This window comes from Tripterygium wilfordii, chromosome 21 (assembly GCF_013401445.1).
Source record: "Tripterygium wilfordii isolate XIE 37 chromosome 21, ASM1340144v1, whole genome shotgun sequence".
In the NCBI taxonomy this organism is placed as follows: Eukaryota; Viridiplantae; Streptophyta; class Magnoliopsida; order Celastrales; family Celastraceae; genus Tripterygium; species Tripterygium wilfordii.
The window spans coordinates 17,855,601-17,877,271 of NC_052252.1; the positions used below are offsets into that span (position 1 = coordinate 17,855,601).

Sequence of the window (21,671 nt, forward strand, 5' to 3'; positions counted from 1 at the left end):
ATTTCTTAAATGCTAAATCAGAAGCTTTTGTTACATTTAAGAATTTCAAAAGTCTTGTAGAGAAAGAAAGTGGGAACTTTATATGTTGTCTTCGTACTGATAGAGGTGGGGAGTTCACTTCATTGGAATTTAATAAGTTTTGCAGTTCTAATGGAATTGGTAGGCAACTCACTGCAGCCTACACCCCACAACAAAATGGGGTTACGGAGATAAAAAACCGAACCATTATGAACATGGTACGCTGCATGTTGTCGGAGAAACAAGTTCCAAAAGAATTATGGCCGGAAGCCGTCAACTGGACAGTCTATGTACTCAATCGGTGTCCTACATTGGCAGTGAAAAACATGACTCCTGAGGAAGCATGGTGTGGATTCAAGCCTTCTGTTGATCACTTTAGGGTGTTCGGTTGCATTGGCCATGTGCATATACCTGACAACAAAAGACAAAAGCTTGACGACAAGAGTTTCAGGTGTGTTCTCTTAGGCTTAAGTGTAGAATCAAAAGCTTATAGATTATATGATCCTGTGTCGAAGAATATTGTCATAAGCAGGGATGTGGTGTTTGAGGAAGATGAGAAGTGGAATTGGGGTGAAACTGTTGAAGGAGCAAAATGTGATGTTCTCAAGTGGGGAGATGAAGATGAGATGGAAGGAAGTGAGCAAGCAGATGATAGTGAAGAAGAGCAGATCGAAGAAGTAGCTACTGGTTCTAGTTCATCCTCAAATGAATTAGTTGAAGATCATTCACCAAGTCCCATTCAAGGGAGGATAAGAAGAGAACCAACATGGATGGAGGATTACGTAAGTGGTGAGGGTTTGTCTGAGGAGGAAGGAAATTTTGTGATGTTTACAGCAGCTAGTGATCCTGTGTCCTTTGAAGAAGCTGTCAAGAGCTCGAAATGGAGAGAAGCAATGGACTTAGAGATTAAAGCCATCGAAAAAAATGAAACTTGGGAGTTGACTTCATTACCAGATGGAGCTAAGAAGATAGGAGTCAAGTGGATATTCAAGACCAAGTTGAACGAGAATGGGGAGATTGATAAATTTAAAGCTCGACTTGTGGCCAAGGGATATACTCAACAATTTGGTATAGATTACACCGAGGTATTTGCTCCGGTAGCTCGTTGGGATACCATCAGAATGATTCTCGCTCTTGCAGCTCACAAAGGGTGGAGTGTGTACCAACTTGATGTGAAGAGTGCCTTTCTGCAGGGTGAATTAAATGAAGCAGTGTTCATAGAGCAACCTAGGGGTTATGAGAAGAAAGGTGCAGAAGACAAAGTGTACAAACTAAAGAAGGCTCTTTACGGACTCAAACAAGCTCCTCGAGCTTGGTATAGCAAAATTGAGTCCTACTTTGTCAAGGAAGGTTTCGAAAGGTGTCTTTGTGAGCATACTTTATTTATAAAGTCAGAAGGAGGAGGAAAGTTTCTTGTGGTTAGTCTGTACGTGGATGATTTAATTTTTACAGGAAACAATGAGGCTATGTTTGGAAGATTCAAGGACTCTATGAAGCAGGAGTTTGATATGTCTGATCTTGGGAAAATGAAGTATTTTCTCGGTGTAGAAGTGGTGCAAAGTTTTGAGGGAATTTTCATAAGTCAGAAGAAATATGCTAAAGAAGTGCTAGAGAGGTTTGGCATGGAACATTGCAATCCTGTGAAGAATCCAATTGTCCCTGGATTCAAGCTTGTGAAGGACGAAGGAGGTACCAGGGTTGATGCTACTGCTTATAAGCAAATGGTGGGCAGTCTCATGTATTTGACTGCCACCAGACCAGATTTGATGTATGTGGTGAGTTTAATTAGCCGGTTCATGGAAATACCTACTGATTTGCATCAACAGGCTGTGAAAAGGATCCTTAGGTACTTAAAAGGCACTATTGAGTTGGGGATTCTTTACAAGAGAAGAGGAGGAGAAAGTTTGTTGGCCTACTCTGATAGCGATTATGCAGGAGACATTGAGGATCGAAAGAGTACGTCGGGCTATGTGTTTCTGTTAAGCTCAGGTGTTGTGGCTTGGTCCTCGAAGAAGCAACCGGTTGTAACACTCTCCACCACTGAAGCAGAGTTCATTGCTGCCTCCTGTGCATGTCAAGGTGTATGGATGCGAAGAATTCTCGAAAAGCTTGGACACAAACAAAGTAAGTGCACTACAGTCTTTTGTGATAATAGTTCAACTATTAAACTCTCGAAGAACCCTGTTATGCATGGCAGAAGTAAACACATTGATATCAGATTTCACTTTCTTCGTGATTTAACTAAAGATGGGGTTGTTGAGTTAGTGCATTGTGGTTCAAAAGATCAGATTGCTGATATTATGACTAAGCCATTGAAATTGGAGGTGTTCTTGAGGCTGAGAGAGCTGCTTGGCATTTGTGAGGCACCCGAGGTAAACTGACTGCAATCTATAGGTCAGTTTAAGGGAGGATTTGTTGGAGCTTTAGGATTCTTGATGACCAAGTCATTTAAGACTTATTGAGTTCTGTTAATAAGGCCCTAGTTAATAGGGTTTAGATTAGGTTTGAATTATTCTTCAACTGCTTTACCACGTTATTAGGTCATGTAAACGTGGTTGTTATTTGTTTTTCTCATTCCTGTTTGTAAGGCTGGTATAAAGCCACAATTTCATTCATTCAATAAACAAAGTGCTTCAAACCCCAAACTTTGTGAGATTTGTGTTTACGTTTCCAACAACTACTATATAAACTACCCAAGAAAAAACACACGATCTTGTGCCCATCTCAAGCTTTCTTGATTAAGTTTAAAAACATTAATGTCTACAATTGTAAACTATATTCCCCTTCAAATGATATAATTAACAATGTAGAGTTCACCATAAGATTCGACCAAGTGATTTGAATGAACTCTAGTAGTAAAGTCTAGGACGAGAGACGTAAGTCACAGTATTTTCTCAGGTTAATGTGTGTTAGCTGGACTTGAATACTGAGTAACTTCTTGTGATATCGCCCTCGTCTAGCATACAAAGAACCATTTAGACTAAAAGGGTCATCGAGGCCAAGGCCATCCTTGATATCACGAAGGCGAATCTCGGCGGCGGGGATTTTCTCTGTATAGCAGACTGGGATTTTCTCTGATTGATTTTTGATTTTAGATGGTGATGATGACAATACAATACTGAAACAATAGTCTTCGGGTTGTTTCCGGTCAATTGGAGGAAGGTGGATCAGTTCGGATGTAACAGGATTCCAAAGGGAGATATCATAGTTTATATTGGACATAATTAACCATCCATGATAGCAATTGGTTACCTCTTTATCAACTAAATCAGGGGAGCTTGTGCGATGACTCGCATATGGTGGTGTTGTGGAGTAGAAGACGAAGTCAAACCGTCTTTGAGCCGGGATATAATCCAAGGGTATGGGTATGGGTATGGGTATGGGAGGTGTGGAAGTGGAATGCTGTGATTTTGAATTCTCTGCTTCTTTATGCTGCTGCCATGTTCATTATCCCCTTCTCTCCTCGTCATCTTTTAGGTTTTAGGTCTTTCTAGGGGTGGTTATAGCCACAGCGACACTAACACTAGCATTTATATATTATGGGACTCAACATGCTCAACAGTAAGGGATTAGGGTTTGAACTTAAAGAGGAGTATCGGATATTTATTTATATTATAATGCAACAATATTTGGCATACTCCATTACTCCTAATAGGAATCGAAATTAAAATCTTCGAATACGGTTTGGCCACCCAAGAGGTTAACCTAATACAAATTCAAGTAGGATTTCTACTACGTAAAATTTTAGTACTATATTAGCACAGTTCACTTTGAAAATTTTAACCTGTGAGATACACAATTTAATAAAATAAAACGTGCCTGCATCTACTTACTTGGTTTGATAATTACCAATCATCAAAGTTGGCATATCGCCCTCTCTGTTTGAGCAATTTTTAAGCAAATCAAAATCACAGAACATTGGAATGAGAAAATTCTGTCATTCATAAACCATGTCCTTTACAAAAAATAAAGAAAAACAAAAACTATGTTCCGGCTTCGCATCTCAAGGATGTGCACAAGATAGCCTTGTGTGTTTGAGAACTTACAAGACCATGAAGCAGGCAGGGCCTTCTTGCTATCTCCAACTGCCGAAGACACGAGGATACTTGCTCAGTCTTGCCTATGGGAAAAACAACAAACCCTCTACCAGCTATGCAAAGTTAATACATGGATATCCTTCAAGGTCTGCTCTATCCATGATTTCCTTCTGGTCCAATTAAAAGAAAATATCATAGTAGAACATCCAGATCATGTAATACGTGTACATAATTCATATAGGAATGCAATAGTTTCACAAAGAAGATTTCACAATTTGATTGTGTGCATGAATTATAAGCAGTTTCATGGTTATGATGAATAAGCAGAGCACCAAATAGTATATGCATTTACCTGAATCAGGGTTATCAGCTTCCCAGGACTCTCCTTATCATGATAGAACAAACATGGAGATAAGGCACATTGCAATGGGTCAAATATATCAATTTACTAAGAAGATTGAAAATTTCCACACCTTGAAATGCTTCTCCTTCCACACTATTTCCTGCCAAGTTTTTTGTTCGATTGACTCCCATGAAATTGGAACTTGAATCTTCTGCACATGCTGCATAAGTCTCAAGCTATCTGCAGTAAAAAAAAATGACTTTAATGATGCAACATCAAAGTAGTAATAAAAGTAATTGTCTTATGGTGCATAATTGGTACACATGTAACATCATTTACAGGAACACAAACGAGAATGATGAGAAAATCTCTAAATCCATGATAGTGACGCAGCCTAACAACTAAACTAGTCATGGCCATTGCCATATATAATGAAATGGTTTACAGCTTTGAACATAAATCAAATTTAGTTATTTGGTTAATCAAGCATCAAAATTAGTGATTAATAATTGGATATGTCCTAATGATTTGATGTGTAGTCAAGATAATAAAATCTGAAACTACTACTAGTAATTGACAAATTGGCAGAATCCTGATTACTACAGCGGGAAGAAGTTTTCTACAAAACTAAAATTAATACTTGCCAAAGGGTCATGCCCCACAGGACTGAAAACTTACACATGATATGACAGAAAAGTCTCATTGAAATAGGCTATTGCATGCATCAAGAAAAAGTTAGAACTTAGTAATTTTACTTGTAATAAATGCCTCTTTCCATTTTTCGTGCTCAAACCATGATGGTGCAACTTCTCGAACAGAGATGCCCTTGCTCAAACATACACTGCATAGGTCGGGAAAATGCATAATAAAACAATAATAAATTTGCTTAAGGGTGCAGCATAAAACTTTGTCAAACTGCCCCGTCAACTTACATTATCAACAAACAGCAATTCCAGCTCATGTTAAAATCTAACAAACCATCAAGGAAAGGACGTGCTAGTGTTTCCGCTTGGTTAAGATCTAAATGAATCTAAGATGACCACCAAAATGATACTATTTAGTAATGGAACTCCTATAGGAACTGCGTCTGCATCTATTCTGTAACACTATTTAATTTTATTAACGATGAAGAAGTAATTCTTTAATATATATATTGACAACTAGGAAACTGCCAAGATTGTGCCACATTGGACTCACCCCTGCAGAGTAACCCCTGGATGCTACCAGTCACCCCAAATAACTAGTATCATTTAAAACCGAGATGTGCCATGCGAGATTCAAACCCAAGACTTCAAAGTTTACGGTGGTCCTAGAGTCCCATCTATGGAGGATGATATACAATAGAAGAAGAAGAAAGTTGTGAATCCACATAAGTACAAACTTACTCGATAACCAGTTGCCGTATAATTCCTGGAAGTACACCATCACCAATAGGTGCAGTCTGTACTTCGAAGAGATGTGCACCTTTGTAGTCATGTAAATATTCTCCCCCAATTTCATCAATATCCTGGAAATATCTTTCATGGATCATGGATCATGGAGCAAAACATAATTGTAATCATAGTTTTCTACCTTTTTTATACAATTGCAAATGAAATTCTTATTGAAGAGGTAGGTAACAAAGAGGTTATAATGACGCATAAGGATTCAAAACTTCAAACCTGCGCAGGATGAGCCCACACACAGAGAAATCATCAATTATAAATATTGGGATATGCACACTGAGGCTCATATTAAAACAAAGTATGAATATTAATGCTTCATATACGATGACTCATTCTTACACAACACAAATATAAAAACTACATTGGCCTAGTATCCTAAACCACCTTGTCAATAAAAGACTGCTAAAATGAAAACATGTGATCTACTATTTAAAACTGGAAATTTTAACAGGGGATGAAAAAGGAGCAATCCATCTAGGTTAAGCTCCACAGAGCAAGAGCCATTACTAAATACCCTAAAAGTTATTTAGTCCGCAAACCCTGACCTTTTTAAAAAATACCCCATACAGCCTAGTATAGCATACTTATAAATAAATTTTTTCTAGGAAAAGATATGTTTGCCATGCAGTTCCTAAGTCAAGAATCACTTGAACATTGGGATCTAGATGCACCAAAAATATACTTGAATAAGAAAAGGGATTGTAATTTTTAAAAAAAAATTAACTAGACAAAGCAATGGTACCTAATCTTGGCTCTCTTGCACTGCAGGCCATTGCTCCAATACAAATGCTTGAAGACATTGAAAGATGCATTGCAGTAGTTAGGAGTGCCCAATTTGATGGAAACAAGTCATAGGACATAAATCAAACAAGTTTTTCAATCACACAAAAAGTCATTCCTGAAACTCAGGTTAGGTCATGACACTGATGCACACTCAGGCCAACTTTAATGTTCATACAACAATTTAGTGTGCGAACTACGAAGTATGTTGAAAATGAAACACCAAATAACCTACTCAAGAGTTTATGATCTGGTTTAAAAAATTGCATGTCGGTGATAACAGAAAGTCGGAAGAAATGCTAGTTGGTGATATCCAAGCAACATATATTAATCTCAAAAAATTAATCAAAAGGTAACAATCTTACCTTGGGACAGACTACGAAGAAATTTGTCAAGCAACCTTCAAGTATACGATCACCATCATTTGACAACAATAGCTCAGTCACTGAAGGAGGCCTTAGCTTCTCCAGAGGCTTCCTAAGCCTGCATAGAACAAGAAATTCCAGGTTCCAATTTCAAGAAATCCACGTAACCATCACAATTATTTTACCAGCAACCAAACAGAAAGTTATTTTCTATCAAAATGTATGCACAGACCTTACCCATTCCGAATACTTTGCTGCAGCAACGTCCCTTCCGCGACCCACCACAGCCAAATGCGCACCAGTTCCTCCAACACCAAATTCAGGAGGCACATAAGCCCCGATATGCACATGCACATCGAGAGCTTTAGACAAATTCTCTTCGTCAACGGTCTTATTTTCACTAAATGTCATCAAATCCCCACTCACATGTGCCGTAACTGCCAATTCCTCCCCGTACCTCCTCCCTCCCAATGCGACCGGTAATACTTCACGCATGGACTCGTTAACCTGTGTCCGAATAACTGACTCCCACACCGACGGTAATAATGATAACGAGTGTGTGGATTTGCCCGACTTGAACAGAAGTGGTGGATTCGATTCGCATAAAATTCTCGCAGAATTCGCCAGTCTCCGCAAGTGTCTCTCCCAGAACAACAGGCACGATGCATTGTTGTGAGTCCTTGTGGTAGTGTAAGCGCCTGCAACGCATCGATATTTCGAGTGTTAAAGAGAATGAAACAGTTCTTGAATTACTCAAAATGGTATTCCGAAAGTAATATTCGATTGCGTTACTACCTGGATTGGATTCGAGGAAGGTTCTCACATCAGGAATATCGGAACTGTGCGACAGAACGCCATTGCTGAAGAGGAACCTGGAGCTCGCCATTTCCGCTTTCTGGTGCGCGCTGCTTGGCGTTTTTTCAGTGAGCTTCATGGGCTCAGTGGCCTGTTCTTCGGACACGGGCCCAAACCCCAAAGAGCCCATTTCAGATTTGCTGTATTCTAATTGGGGGTCCATCTGATTTTCTTCAGCCCATTGCTGTCGGTTTTTTCAGTGTTTCATGGGCTCAGTGGTCTGTTAGAACACGGGCCCAAACCCCAAAGAGACCCATTGACCCATTTCAAATTTGCTCTATGATAATTGTAATTGGGGCTCCATCTAATTTTCTAGCCCCAAATCCTCCCAAACCCTAATCCATATTGATTATGATCTTTCCTCCTATATCATAAATAATTTACCTACTATTTTATTTTTCTTTTTTGGACCATTGATTCCTAAAATGGTTTGGGTTATCCTTTGACCATAGAAAACAAAATTAATAAAAATTTAGAGAATATTTTCTACGAATTAACTACAAACTTTCACGAAAATTCAAATTTTACTATAAATCGACTCTACCATATTTCTATAAATATCTACATCAACACTTACCTAATACATTTTCTAATTAACGAACCTTTAACCTACGCAGAAAAAGTCGTTAGTCAAAACTATAACTTACGTGGGAAAATTAACATTCAAAGCGAATGAATCTTTCAAATCTTACCCTCGATAATTCTAATCATATTTCTCCAAAAATTATGTTGAAAACTATCTAATATGTTTCTAGTTGACTAACTATGGACCAAAGTGGGACAAATCGTTAATATTCAAAGCGAATGAATCTTTCATAAACGTAAAAAGGAAGAAGATTTCATTTCCCCACCCAATTGTTAATCCATAACACATCATTATTTCTAATGTAAATATTGTAAATAATGAAATCATAATGTTTGTTAATATTAACTCGCATTTTTTTGAAAAATAAAATAAACTGCACAATTCATGACAAGAAAAATATTTTCGGCAGATTCATGCATATCCAACTATTGCCAAACTACGCGCATTTGCCTAAACATGGCAGGATAAGAAAAACATATATACCTATTTGGAATTGGTGCAACCCAAAATCCAAAAACAGAAATAACAAATGACAACTTTTCATATACACCCATTCACATTTTCCTACATAAACGAACATAACCCTAGCCTTCTCTTGCAACATTTTACCAACTCATTTCAAACCCTAATCATCAACACCAACCAGTATCAATGGCTTCGCCAAATCCATCATCATCTGATTCTTCAACATACTATCTCCCCCCAGTCACTCAAGAAGAGTTCAAGATGTTTCACAATATCGATCGCAAACTCTTCTCCCGTCTAGTCCTATCCCTCTCCCGCGAAATAGGTCAGTCAATGCAAGTCATAGCCTTTCTCCTATGGCTTGAACATGCAGGCTATGCAATGAATTTGATTCACCAAATGAATTCATTGCAAGATTACATATTAGTTGCATTAGTCGATGAGGTTGTACTGTGCTTGAAGTGCATTGAAAGTCTTGTATTTGACCCTAACTCAAAACAATATGTCAAGGGTGTCCCTCTCGTCGAGAATGTAACAAAAAATGCTGTCTCGATCACCTACTTTCGTGAGAATCGCATCAAAATCATCAACGAGGTGGCGCGTAACATGAACGATGTCTGCGTTAGGGCTTTCGACGACATTGTTAATCATGTTCAATCATCAAGACAACAAAGCTTGAACCAAGTCCCATATTATGGTCCTCCTCCACAGAAGATCTCGCCTAGTAGTGGTGCAGTGTACTATAATGCTAGTGCACTTGGGGGTTATGGTCCTCCGGCGCAGCCTAATCTTCAACAACGCATGGCAGGGCCTAGTGTGCCTGCGGTGAATCCTAATCTTGTTTCTAAGAAAGTTGGGAGCCGAGCATATAGGGCAGGGCCTAGTGTGGCTCCAAGGGACCCTAATGTTGCTTATAATAAGACTGGGGTACTCCCAACAAGGTCGATAGATGATGATATCAGTGAAGCTTTGGGGTTGTCCAACATAAGGACTGGTGATGATCATCATCGAGATCGGGATCGGACGGTCGTGGTAGAGGAAGATGCAGCGGTGCAACCGGATGACAGGACTATTTTCTTGACTTTCTCTAAGGGGTACCCTATTTCAGAAAATGAAGTAAAAGAGTTTTTCACCGGGTATATCCTCTTTTGTTCTATAATATATATATATATATATATATATATATATACACACACACACATACATACATACTACATATATATGTATCAAAGAATGCTTTTTTTTCAATTATGATTATTTTAATTTAGTGACTTTTACGTATATTTTCAAAAAACAATATTTAGTGTTTGGATGCTTATCAAAAAAATGCTTTTCAAATTTTTTTGTATTTTCAAGTATTTAATTCGATATATTTTACCTACAATTTGAAACAATATAGTGTTGAATGCATATAAGAAAACAATTTTCTTTTATTGTTTAGACCTTTTAAAAAAACGCAATATTTGATTTTATACATGTAACCTTTAATTAAAATAATAATAACTTGATAATTAAATATATTGATTGATGAATTAATTTGATGTGGCAGGATGATCGGAGACTGTCTGGAATCAATTTACATGCAAGAAGTCCCAGCAGGGGAGCAACCCCTTTATGCCAGACTTGTTGTTCCATCTGAATCTGTGATTGAAGCTGTGCTTGATGGGAGATCAAAAGCCAAGTTTTCAATAAATGGAAAACATGTTTGGGCAAGAAAATATGTGCGTAAGAACATGAGGTCTGCTAATTCTCCGCCATCACAACCTTCTTCACCAGTACAGGCATCTTAATTAGGGTTTGTGTTATGTTTGATTCGGTGGATTTGATTTGGCACAAAAGAACCATGATTTGTTGTGGGATTTTGGGATTATGTAATAAGTTATATGGATTTGCTTTCATTTTATTTTTATGAATTCTGATATGTTTTTCATTTGTTAAAGGTTTGAGATGAAACTATAAACATTGCATGCATATATGTTATCGAATCGGTTCATTCTTTAATAGAGTATGCACGACTGTTTGTATCTATATGCATTAGTATCCCGATTCATAGATCCCTCGGTAAAGGAAATTCAAATAAGAGGACAGAACCATTTCACGCAAGGTTTACGTGCATGCTAATCTCACTAGTTCATGCATGTTTTGGTTAAGTTTAGAATCATATCATTGTAGATATTAAACAAACATGTAACTTGTACTATTAGGATTTGTTTCTTGCTATAGAACGTCTCCAGGGATGCAGGGAAAAATTTGTTGTATGGGTCTTGAGAGTGTAAAAAATCATGTTTCAGATCCAAAATGCACGTATCATAAAACCTAGATGTGTAGTGATGAGAAAATCTAGGCATTTTTACTGCAAAAACGAAAAGGAAAATTTCAAATTAATATACACTAGAAACTCACTTATAATGGAGACGAAATTAGTGTTAACTAACTTTGTTATAAGGGGGAAGCATGCATGAGCCATAGAATATGTTAGTGACAAACAACCACCACCTTAACTTGTCACCATCATCTTCACTATAAAATCGACATTCTTAACATGAGTTCGATTCTTACTAAAAGCAATATCATTATAACCATGCGTTGAAGTTTGATCAAACTTACTCTGTCGTCTAGTGAAAAACTTTTGTGTGCTTGTGTTTTCAGTTATTACTTTGTAGACTTATTTACTAAGATGGAGTGAACGTTGGCAGAATGATAATAAAAATTTATTTTCATTATCATTACTTTCCTCATAATGGGCTCAGCGCAACTCCCTAACAATATCAAAGCACATTAGAACACTAACAAAACCAAGTGTTCAATCCTTAGACACATTTACCTAAATTAATTAACTGTATACATAGTAGAATTAACAATTCCAAAATTTACATAATCAGCTTTAGCAATCAATCTGTTATCTTTTCTTTACAAGATGGAATATAAATCTATACGAGAAATGGAATCGCTGCGTATCAACAAAATGTCCCACGGGAAGATGGCGCTAAATAAGACTCCCTGACCTGTGGACAAGGTCATAAAGAGAGATGATGATCTCAACACTAATCAATATAATGATAAGCCATTCCAAAAAATCTGACTTCCTATTCTGAAGAATTTCCTGGAGAAATTGGATGTTGTGCTGCACAACGTATAATAAGAATAAGATGTCAATACATGATGAAGGAGAAGGAAAGAACCGATTTTTAGAAACAAAGAGACTACCTCCACAAACTTCAACTTAATTTCGAGACTTGTAAATCGCTGTGTCAGTTCGAATTCCTCTCTAAGATATTCCAATATCTGAGCATATTTTGCGTCCTTCCAGGCAATTTCAGATCTGCCAGTCCAACAGAATTTCAATAAGATATATATACAATGCAAATCAAGCCGTATAGCCTCCAGAGATACAGAATAAATAGGTCAGCATACCAAAAAAAACAAAAACAATTGGTCGTCTATACCACAACTCTATAGAAGAAGAGTGAAAAACACATGAACTTCAAAGTTTCAAAATTGCTAAATGAGTCAAACCCACACAAGGCCCAGAATATCGACGCCTAGAAAAGCTTAATAATAGTTTTTCTTCAAGTAACATTCTTACTTCTTTGGTGATACTGGAGCGGGTCGTGACCACTCGACTGTGACTGAGTGGTAATACAGGTAAATAAATAACTCCATTTCAAGATAAGACCGTGAAAATGATGAACTATATTAGAGTAAATATTTGATGCTAATGTTTGAGTACTCAGTATTACTAAGCAGAGTTGGGTCAAACGTGGCTCTTCCTTAGAGACAGCTAATATAAACAGAAAATATAGGCTTCAGTGCCTACTTTTGTCACATTAAAAGATCAATTCAAATTTCTTCTTCTACCCCTTCCATTGTTCCATTCACAGGTTCAAAGAAAGTATCTTCAAAATGAGATCAAAGAAAAAAGTCCCTTTACTGTCATAAGCTTAAGAGGAAAAAATTTAGACATATGACCATTACCTCTCAAAAAGTCCAAGCTTAAGAATCACATCAGCGAGGTTAGAATTTGCCTTTCCCACAATCTGAAAAAGTTTTTTCTTATCCATGGTAAATGTTCCCGTTTTCTCCATGCCACGATTTATATCAGTGAATTCTGCAACCATTCCATCAACCTAAGTTGCAAATTTTAGAGGGGAAAAAACTCTGATTATTATAAGAACAATAGGAAAAGTTCCCACAAGCTAGACACATCCAAGAAGATTACATACCTGCCGCACGTAGTAGTCAAGAGCAATACTTTGACCAAGAACATAACCAATGAGTCGAATTCCATCAATATTCAAGGATTGCAACACAATGTAGTCCAACCCACCTTGCATCCATGTGCATGAAGTAGGCCTCTCTCTCACCTCATATTCTGTAGATTCATTGGAAATTAGAGTTCACATAAACTGAAAATCGTAAAGCATTCTATCTCATAAAATCTCAATGGCTGCAAAAAAAAAAATCAAAAGGGCTAGGAGGACCCTAGTCAATGGTCTAAAAGCATCATATCAACAATGTAGAAAATAATATCATAACAATAAGTCAATAAATTACAAAAAAAAAATCTGGATGTGTAACAGGAAAGCCAAAGGCTATTCTCGACTTTCTCAGGGAAGATGCCAACCATCTTTCTTTTTCTATGAACACAAATTAAAAAAGAAAATTAGAATATAAAAAAATCCAGAAAACTTTATTTTTAATACCAATGAGAAAGTTAAGGTGAAAACGGGGTGCTCCAAGACAAAAGATTTGATAAGGCCAACTGGTTACTTTATTCTGTTTAAGTTTTGTATTTACCCCCTTAAACCGTGGTATAACATGAGCCAGATTAAAAAATGACTCAGTTCAAGCAGTTGAACATTTTCTATTGTACAATAGTTAACATGTTCCAATAAACAGGGATCCAGAATAAATATTATCCTAACTGCGCATAATTACTTTGATGTGTTTTGATTGACTACTGTGGGAGCTGAGAGACATCAGCCACTCAGAGGCATGCTAAGCTAAGAGTTTGCAAAGGCTTTGGTTGAGACTGCTACTATAAGTAAAGTACATCACATGGATTACTGCAAGGGGATAGAAGATCAAATATCGAAACTGAAATTCAAACCACTTGGAGTTGTGGCTTGCGACTAAAAGCTCACCATCTTTTCTCATCTCAGGGAGTAATCCTGATGCATGTCTTCGGACAATTTTTAAGAATCCGTCAACCTGACGCTCATTAACATTAAACAAGACAATGGAGCCATACTGAAAAACAACCATGTAGGAGCAATCACTTCCGCTTAAGCATGGACCTGAACCCTATTAGAAAATTAGTTAGACGATTCCATGAGTAAAAATACTTATTCCACAGTATCATGAAAGGATAATCCACAGAAAATTAACTGGAAGTTTAAAAGAAAGGCAGAAACAACATGGTCCAGCACAAATTGAACTTCAGAGGAAATGATTTCATCAGTTTGTGCCAAAAAACAACTCAAAAAGGAAGCACTAAGACAATATCTTACCATATAAGTAGACATAAGTGAGAAAGTGTGGTAATGGACACAAAGCTTCGGGAATGCAAAAGGCTGTATAAGAACAAACACCAAGTATGCATGTTTGACCAAGTACTTTTTTTTTTTCCTTCTAATTTTTATTTTTATGCTTAACCAAGTGATTGCTTAGGTCTATCCAAGGAACAAGAAGTCCACCCAAACTCAGAACAATCCCCATCTATCAAAACTCTACATGCTCATCTTTACAACAAAGAAGCATACACTTCACTTGAAGCCTTCAGATAAAGAAAGTGGGACTTCTCATTTGCCGCCAAATTCATGGAGGATGAGATTTTCTTGGAAGCCCACAAAGGATAATACAGTAGTTCTTACCACAAGGAGTTACTTAAGGAGAATTTCCACTTTGGCAGTGCTCTTTTCTCTGAAAATCTATATTGAAAGGCTAAAGCCACCCCTAAGTTGTCTTTTTCTCTACTGGAAAGTGGTGTGAGGTAGAACCGTAGAATCTTATACTCGGATAATACTCTGTTTCTAATAGATGCTGCCTTAGCAAAGAAAATCAAGAATCAACAAACCACCAGCTTTATCACTGCGAAGATAGAAAGTCAAAAGCTGACTGAATATTGTATAATGCCATTCCAATTGACAATTGTGATTATTAAATATCCAAAACGTGAAACTTTTGTATGGACACTATATTTTGAGTGTAAACAGCACATTATCAAATGTAAGACATCAAGTCCATTTATAGTATTCTTCTTTGCTAAACATACTGTAAATTTTCATAACTGAACACCGACAGAAAGAAAGAAAAGAAAAAAAAAAAACCACCTGAACCCTTGTGCAAGAGAAATAAACTTACCATTGATTGTGAAAGATTGCCAAACTTAAGAACGACATAATTCGTCATTCGAGATGTGGGTGGCATAAAGTTGGGTTTGTTCTGCTCCACTAGACTTTTCAGATCCACACTACATACAGAGAATAACCCACAAAATTCATTAATTCAGCTATCGACTTATTCAATTGTAAATACATAGGTCATCTATTCAAAATTACATACGTATTCACAGCTGGCTGCATTGTTCCTTGTTATTTTCTGTTTTCAGAAAAGCAAGAATTATTTAGTTTTATAAAGGAAGAACGGCCGATTTTCAGAACATCCCATAAACCCATTATCATGATTATTAACAAAATGGACATTTAATTTCTTTCAACAAAGCAAAACTGTATTCGCATACACATATTCTTTCATTTATTTGAAGCCAGTGCCATTGCAAAGAATAGCACATGTAAGACGAGCAAGCGCAAAACTTTTCTCAAATGTTCACAATCTGGCACAACTAGGATTAGCATCGATCCCTAAATAATTGGTTAGTATTTAAAAGGCATCCCCAATGAAGAATTGATATTTCCACCTGCAAAACCAGAAAAGGAAAGAAAAAAACCTGGTGGAAAAAAAGTAAGCCCGAACAGGAATCGAGGGCCTGGTGTCTTCCGCCACACTACCATCATCACCGCCATTGCCGAACTCAGAGCTCGAAACCGGCTCATTCCATTCCACCGTGTGCGGCTGCTGTTGCTCCGCTGCCAGCGATGACAATGGAGAGACGCACCTCGCCACGAACAAACCGACATCCGGTTTCAAGTTCTGCTGCGTCCCACTGAGACTAGGAACTGGAGAGCTCCGAGGAGAGGTTACGGAACTAGACAAAGAGGAGAAGAGGAGCAATCGAGGAGATGGCTTGAGGAGGAAGACGAGATGAGAAGGGATTTGGGGGCTCGGATGGTAGAGGATTGTGCGTAAGGGAGTAATCAAGCGAATGCTCTTCATGTTGGCGTCTGTGATGGTGCTCCACTATCCGCTCAACTGTAGTAGGTCCCAAGGGTTCTTGGGATTTTGTTTTTGTGCGAGTTGCAGAGGAGTCTCGGTGAATTTCAGGACACACGACATTCGGATCCGGGTTCGGTTATCGGGTTTACAAGGTAGTTCAAAATATTTTTTGGTAACACCATAGGAATTTGCCCTTGGTTATCCCATATGACCTATAGATTCGGACAATCAGATTCACGTACACCAAATTTAATTTCTAAGCTGATAACAAGGTAAATTAAGTCAAAATTCAAGGTGTGACTACAAAAATATTATTCATAGTAAAAATCGAATTGAGTAAGTCTTCAACAATTATTCTAATAATTACATATATGTTTGATCTACGGATTAATATGCAAGTATACATTTCATGTTTGTTTGAGTAATAACAATGAAATTCCCCAATATCATGTTAAGAATAGTTAGGATTTTCAAGAAAAAGAGGTCTGTTCGCTTGATGAAAAATAAAAAATAACATTGAAAATTCAAGTGGCTAAAGTTGAAGTAGGGACTTTCAAAGTAATAGAGAGAAAAGTAAGGGCAAATGCAATGGTGAAGTGGTATTGGGCCAACAAAGATGTTGTCTTTTGCTGATGTGGCTGTATTGTAAAATGTGTTTTGCTTATGTGGTTGTATTGGGATAAGTGTTTTGCTGATGTTGATGTATTGATATTTAATGTTTTGGTGTAGTTTTGTTGTGGATAATATGGAGGAATGGAATGTTGTTGGGTTGGGTGGAAAGAGAAAGTGTGTGGGAAGAAAAAGTGTATAGAAATTTGTGTTTTGCTAATGTGGCTGTATTAGAATACCTGTTTGACTTGACTTTTTGTGTAATAGAGGTGGGACCGGGCCAACAAAAATGTTGGCCAGTAAATTGTTTCTTATTGCATTTGCCCTAATGATTGGAGTGGAAGAGTCAAAGTCAAAGAGAGGATTTCTCACTTTTTTCTCTCACTCAAAACCGTGCACGAGACTTTCATCTCGCACGATTCCAAAGTAATAAAATAAGGTAAAAAGATACTTTTCGTCCTTCAATTATGGGGCAAGTTTCATTTTTGTCCCTAAGCTTTTTTTTCTCCTATTTATGTCCCTCAACTATTGAAAAGTATCATTTTCATCCTTTCAAGTAATATTAAGGTTGGAAAAAACCTGATCTGACGAACAACATGATGCCACGTAGGATTTTTCAATGGCCGGATTTATTCGAGGGATAAACATGGTATTTTCCCATAGTTGGGGGACGAAAAAGGGAAGAAAAAAAAGCTAAGGGACGAAAATGAAACCCGACCAATAGTTGAGGGATGAAAAATACTCTTTTGCCAATAAAATAATATGTCAATTCAAAAGAAAATAGTTACCTTTATTTATGTCTCATAATCAAACAAATAACACAAAAATCCCTACACACCAAGAATTACGATTCACAAATTGTTGCATTTCAACATTGTTGATTTCAGCTTCTGTAATTGTAGAGCTGAGAGGAACAGCTAGTGGTGGATGCGGCCGGTATCGGAAGGTTATACATAATATTCTTGAGAGAACGGTTATGTAGATTGAGCGAAAGGGTGGCCGAGGAGGCAGTGATTGTTGAAGAAGAAGAAGAATAGAATCCTGATGTTGCTGCAATATTATGGCTCTGTGGGATTAAACTCACACTGGTTTTTCTCTGCATTCGCATTGCCAAGTTCGCAATTCTTGGCGAATAGAACGTTTCACCGTTCTCATCTACAGCCTTCCCTGACACAAAACATACCAACATTATCAATCACACAACAACTATATGCTTTTTTTTTTTTAAGTAAGCAGGGAGGGAAACTCGAACTTGGGTATCATCAAGTCGAGTATAGGCACGCCTTAAACATCTTCGTTGAGGTATTGTTGGCAACAACAATATGCTCCCTCGTGGGTTTTTTTTTTAAGTAAGCGGGGAGGAAAACTCGAACTTGGGTATCATCAAGTCGAGTATACGAGCGCCTTAAACATCTCCGTTGAGGGATTGTTGGCAACAACAATATGCTCCCTCGTGCATAATTGGCACGAAAACGTAATAATCGAAGAAATCGAGACTTCTGATTTAGTATTTCAATTGCAAGTTAACTGCATAGAAGTTAACAAGTACCAAATAGTTTGTTGACGAAGCAGGATATATGCTAGGCCACATGATATGATGCTTAGATGCCTCTGTTGAAGCATAGGATTGGGATGGCTGTCCATTCCTCCTGACGGCAAAAGTAGAATTGGCAACCTGTAAAAAAGCACAAAGATAAGAGATTATCAGTTATCAAAAGCAGTAAAAAGAGAATCTAGAAGGAGAGAAAGGATTGATGCTAAATACATGGATAGAACACTACCATTGCTTTCTCTTTGCTGTGTATCTCAACGGCATTACATCGAAAATCGAAACCCTTTGCATTGTCGATCCCCTTCGAACAACCTTCCGATGCTGATATCCTTAGGCTCAGATCAAGATCATGAGCACAGACATCAGAATGTCTGATACCTCCATTATTCATGTCTACAGGTATCTGCATTTTGTATGTTCCGGGCTCGAAATCAGTCACAGCTTCCCTTCCATTACATTGGATGGCAGCCTTGTCATAGGCCCTGAAATTCAAAACCAAAAATGTGCAACTTTCTTCAATGAAGACCATTTTAAACTTCAAAAAAGCATATACATGGTCGTAATTAGGACCTCGCAGCATCTACTTCGCTGTCGAAAAGCTCAAGATAAACATACCCGCGGGCAAGCATCGATGATTTGGTAAACAAAACAGGCATTCTTGTACTTTTTTCATCTCAATTAGATTCAATTTTCGTTATTGAACTCATTGAAACTAAACTTTTGAGGAACTAAATGCATGTAGTTTTCAGTTTAATTGGATTCTCACTTCTTCCCAAGGCATTGTCCCATTCTAGCTTCCCATCGACCGGATTTAGGCAGTGTCACACCTCTATATTTCGATCTTCCCCGGGCGAAGCCGGAGATTTTTCGACGAAGAACTTGCACAAATTCTTTTTTGCTTAGATCCCTCATCTGCAGATCGACTTAATTACTGTCAAAACTTGCAATCCAGTGAAGAGAAAATTTTATGCTAATTCATCAATGGAGATTAATTCACTAGTACCTGTATCATATCTTCATCATAATCACTCAAAGTGAAATTGATATCAGCATCTACTCCTCGGAACTTTATTGCAGCCCTATCATATGCCCTAAAATTACAGGAATTTAAGAAATTGAGAAAAAAAAATTCACTATAAAACCAGAGTCGCAGATGCAGGATTTTTTTTCCTGACCTTGCAGCAACATGAGCAGTGTCGAACCCACCTGAAAAACATAAAATTGGAGGAGAAAAGAAGCAAGAAATCAACAAAAGGTCTTGAAATCCTACATGATTCACAGAATTAAACTAGAAAAACATCAAAATACTTACCTAAATACACTTGCTTTCCACAATCCCTGCATAACCCAAATCAGAAAACAGAACAATTATCATCAATCATTCACATAAATTTTACAGAAAAACTCTCTTTTTGCAATGAATTCCTACCATATATGTGATTCCCATCTACCCGTTCGCCGATAAAACGTGACTCCTCTGTACTGTGAGCTCCTAGACCTTGGTCCACGCCTACTTTTCTTCACTGGCTGGTTCTGCTGCTGCTGCAGAGTTATCAGTTCTGTCTCTCTGCGGAACTCCACACACGATAAGTTAAGCCATTGAGGCCTTACAGAGGAACCCATTAACCCGGACTTCAACCCAAAATCAGTTTCTTTTCCATCACTGGTGGTGGTGGTGGAGGAGGAGGCATGGTGGTTGCTCTGTTTTAAGATATCAAAAAGGAAAACAGAGGTTTTGTTGTTGTTGGATGAGTTTTCATCACCAATATTGACTATTGATGAATTACAAGTCCCTGCAGAGTCTTCTTCCATTTGGGTTCTTCTTGAACAAGACGAGTCAGTAGTAGTGGAAAGAATATCAAGATTAAGATCCAGCAACATAGCTTCAAATCCTCAATTTGGGTTTTTCTTAATTATTCAAAACAGATTCCAAGTATTTATATATTATATAAACAAAAGATGAAGAAGAAGAGTTTGTTTTGAAGTGTAACGGATGGGGATAAAAGAAAGGTCAGAGAAGGTGCATTTGGAAGAGAAAGGGAGGGTCTGTGGTGTCAGGTTATATGGACAAATGGAGAGAGAAATGGCCTGCAAAAGGTTGAGATGCAAGACAGATGTATAGGAAAAGAGAGATATAGAGAGGTTTTTCTCTGATTAGAGGGTTGTGTTCCGCAAGCAATAATAATACGGATCCTAACAGCTAGTATCTATGCATAGGATTTCATATGCATGTGGGATATGTAGAACATACAAATTCACTTTGATCTTGTGTGTTCATCTTATCAATTTGAATAATCGATCGATTTTACGGTCGGTTCAATTTCTATCCATTTTTTAACACCCTACCATTTAGGTAACTTGCATTTTCTATAATAAAATTTTGATTGACTAACTAAAATGTTTGGAAAAAAATAAACAAACATCATTTCAAAATTCAACTGGAAAAAAAAACACACACACACAAACGTAAGAGAACGACAAAGTGGACCAACACTATCATGCCAAACACGTCAGCTTCAACATCACACGTGGCGGATGCTAATAGGCGGCGATCAACTGGACGGAGATTTTCCTATCACCAGCCTGATCTAAAATTGGACAACGTTGACCTTTGCTAAAAATGGCATAGTTTATAATGGTCCCACCGTATCCTCTCATTCAAATCGGACGGTTGGGATTCATGATTGCTTTGAAAACTGGACCCCACAAGATACAACTCAACGTAATTAACATGGAACTGCGTGTATATGCAGTCATATACAAAAAATCTCTAACGTACTTTCATTTTAATCCGGATTTGTTCTTTCCTTAAATTCATGACCGACCGCCGACGTGTCCTTTTAGCCCTTTTAAGCATATAGAGCATCCCTTGTACTATACTTTTTTCCAACACCAAACTCATGAAAGATTTTTTCCACGACGCTCCAACCCAACAACCACATTTTGTGATCCTGGATCAATTTTAAACTTGGGATGACCACCCTATATGCATAATGGATTACCAATTTAGTTTTGAAGCGAAACCCAGTAAACAATTAAGATTGGATCGAGACCCAGAATGGGCTCTTAACCTCCTCCTAAGAATTAAGCTCGTGTCATCAGCTCTTGACTCACGAAACCATAAAATCCTAAAAAATTACGTCACATCGGTTCGAACACTCGACCCGACGAATCTTTGACCTCTAAATTCGATGATATAACCACTAGGTTAATACCAAATTGTTTATCAAATATTCAATATAAATCTAAACTCGAGCTGACAAGTATGTGTACAAAGAAAT

General features: G+C 37.6%; 4 protein-coding genes and 1 pseudogene across 6 annotated transcripts; 1 reads left to right on the forward strand and 4 right to left on the reverse strand.

The window, feature by feature from the left end:
* Positions 1-3,936: 3,936 nt before the first annotated feature.
* LOC119990130 lies at positions 3,937-7,904 on the reverse strand. 2 transcript variants are annotated; one of them, XM_038835978.1, is made up of 8 exons: positions 7,784-7,904; positions 7,221-7,686; positions 6,989-7,106; positions 5,784-5,905; positions 5,154-5,239; positions 4,529-4,638; positions 4,408-4,437; positions 3,937-4,225 (listed from the first exon to the last, which is right to left on the reverse strand). In XM_038835978.1, exons 1-8 carry the CDS (start codon positions 7,872-7,874, stop codon positions 4,169-4,171), a joined length of 1,080 nt encoding a protein of 359 aa, XP_038691906.1. In that variant the 5' UTR covers positions 7,875-7,904; the 3' UTR covers positions 3,937-4,168. The 2 variants fall into 2 exon arrangements, with proteins under 2 accessions (XP_038691906.1, XP_038691905.1); XM_038835977.1 differs by having other exon boundaries at positions 4,408-4,440.
* Positions 7,905-9,080: 1,176 nt separating this feature from the next.
* On the forward strand, positions 9,081-10,684 carry LOC119988048. Its single transcript, XM_038832952.1, has 2 exons — positions 9,081-10,030; positions 10,444-10,684. The coding sequence occupies exons 1-2, from the start codon at positions 9,081-9,083 to the stop codon at positions 10,682-10,684; spliced, it is 1,191 nt and encodes a 396-aa protein (XP_038688880.1).
* Positions 10,685-11,694: 1,010 nt separating this feature from the next.
* LOC119988607 lies at positions 11,695-16,325 on the reverse strand. Of its 2 annotated transcripts, XM_038833706.1 has the most exons (8): positions 15,844-15,964; positions 15,459-15,494; positions 15,258-15,366; positions 14,039-14,198; positions 13,118-13,266; positions 12,870-13,021; positions 12,102-12,216; positions 11,695-12,018 (listed from the first exon to the last, which is right to left on the reverse strand). In XM_038833706.1, the coding sequence occupies exons 2-8, from the start codon at positions 15,476-15,478 to the stop codon at positions 11,881-11,883; spliced, it is 843 nt and encodes a 280-aa protein (XP_038689634.1). In that variant the 5' UTR covers positions 15,479-15,494; positions 15,844-15,964; the 3' UTR covers positions 11,695-11,880. The 2 variants fall into 2 exon arrangements, with proteins under 2 accessions (XP_038689634.1, XP_038689633.1); XM_038833705.1 differs by lacking the exon at positions 15,459-15,494 and having other exon boundaries at positions 15,844-16,325.
* On the reverse strand, positions 13,450-13,541 carry LOC119990278 (annotated as a pseudogene).
* Positions 16,326-16,441: 116 nt separating the features above from the next.
* On the reverse strand, positions 16,442-20,533 carry LOC119988049 (ethylene-responsive transcription factor RAP2-7-like). Its single transcript, XM_038832953.1, has 9 exons — positions 19,820-20,533; positions 19,703-19,728; positions 19,566-19,596; positions 19,394-19,481; positions 19,157-19,302; positions 18,620-18,872; positions 18,388-18,513; positions 17,677-17,888; positions 16,442-16,529 (listed from the first exon to the last, which is right to left on the reverse strand). The coding sequence occupies exons 1-9, from the start codon at positions 20,269-20,271 to the stop codon at positions 16,442-16,444; spliced, it is 1,422 nt and encodes a 473-aa protein (XP_038688881.1). The 5' UTR covers positions 20,272-20,533.
* Between the last annotated feature and the right edge of the window lie 1,138 nt (positions 20,534-21,671).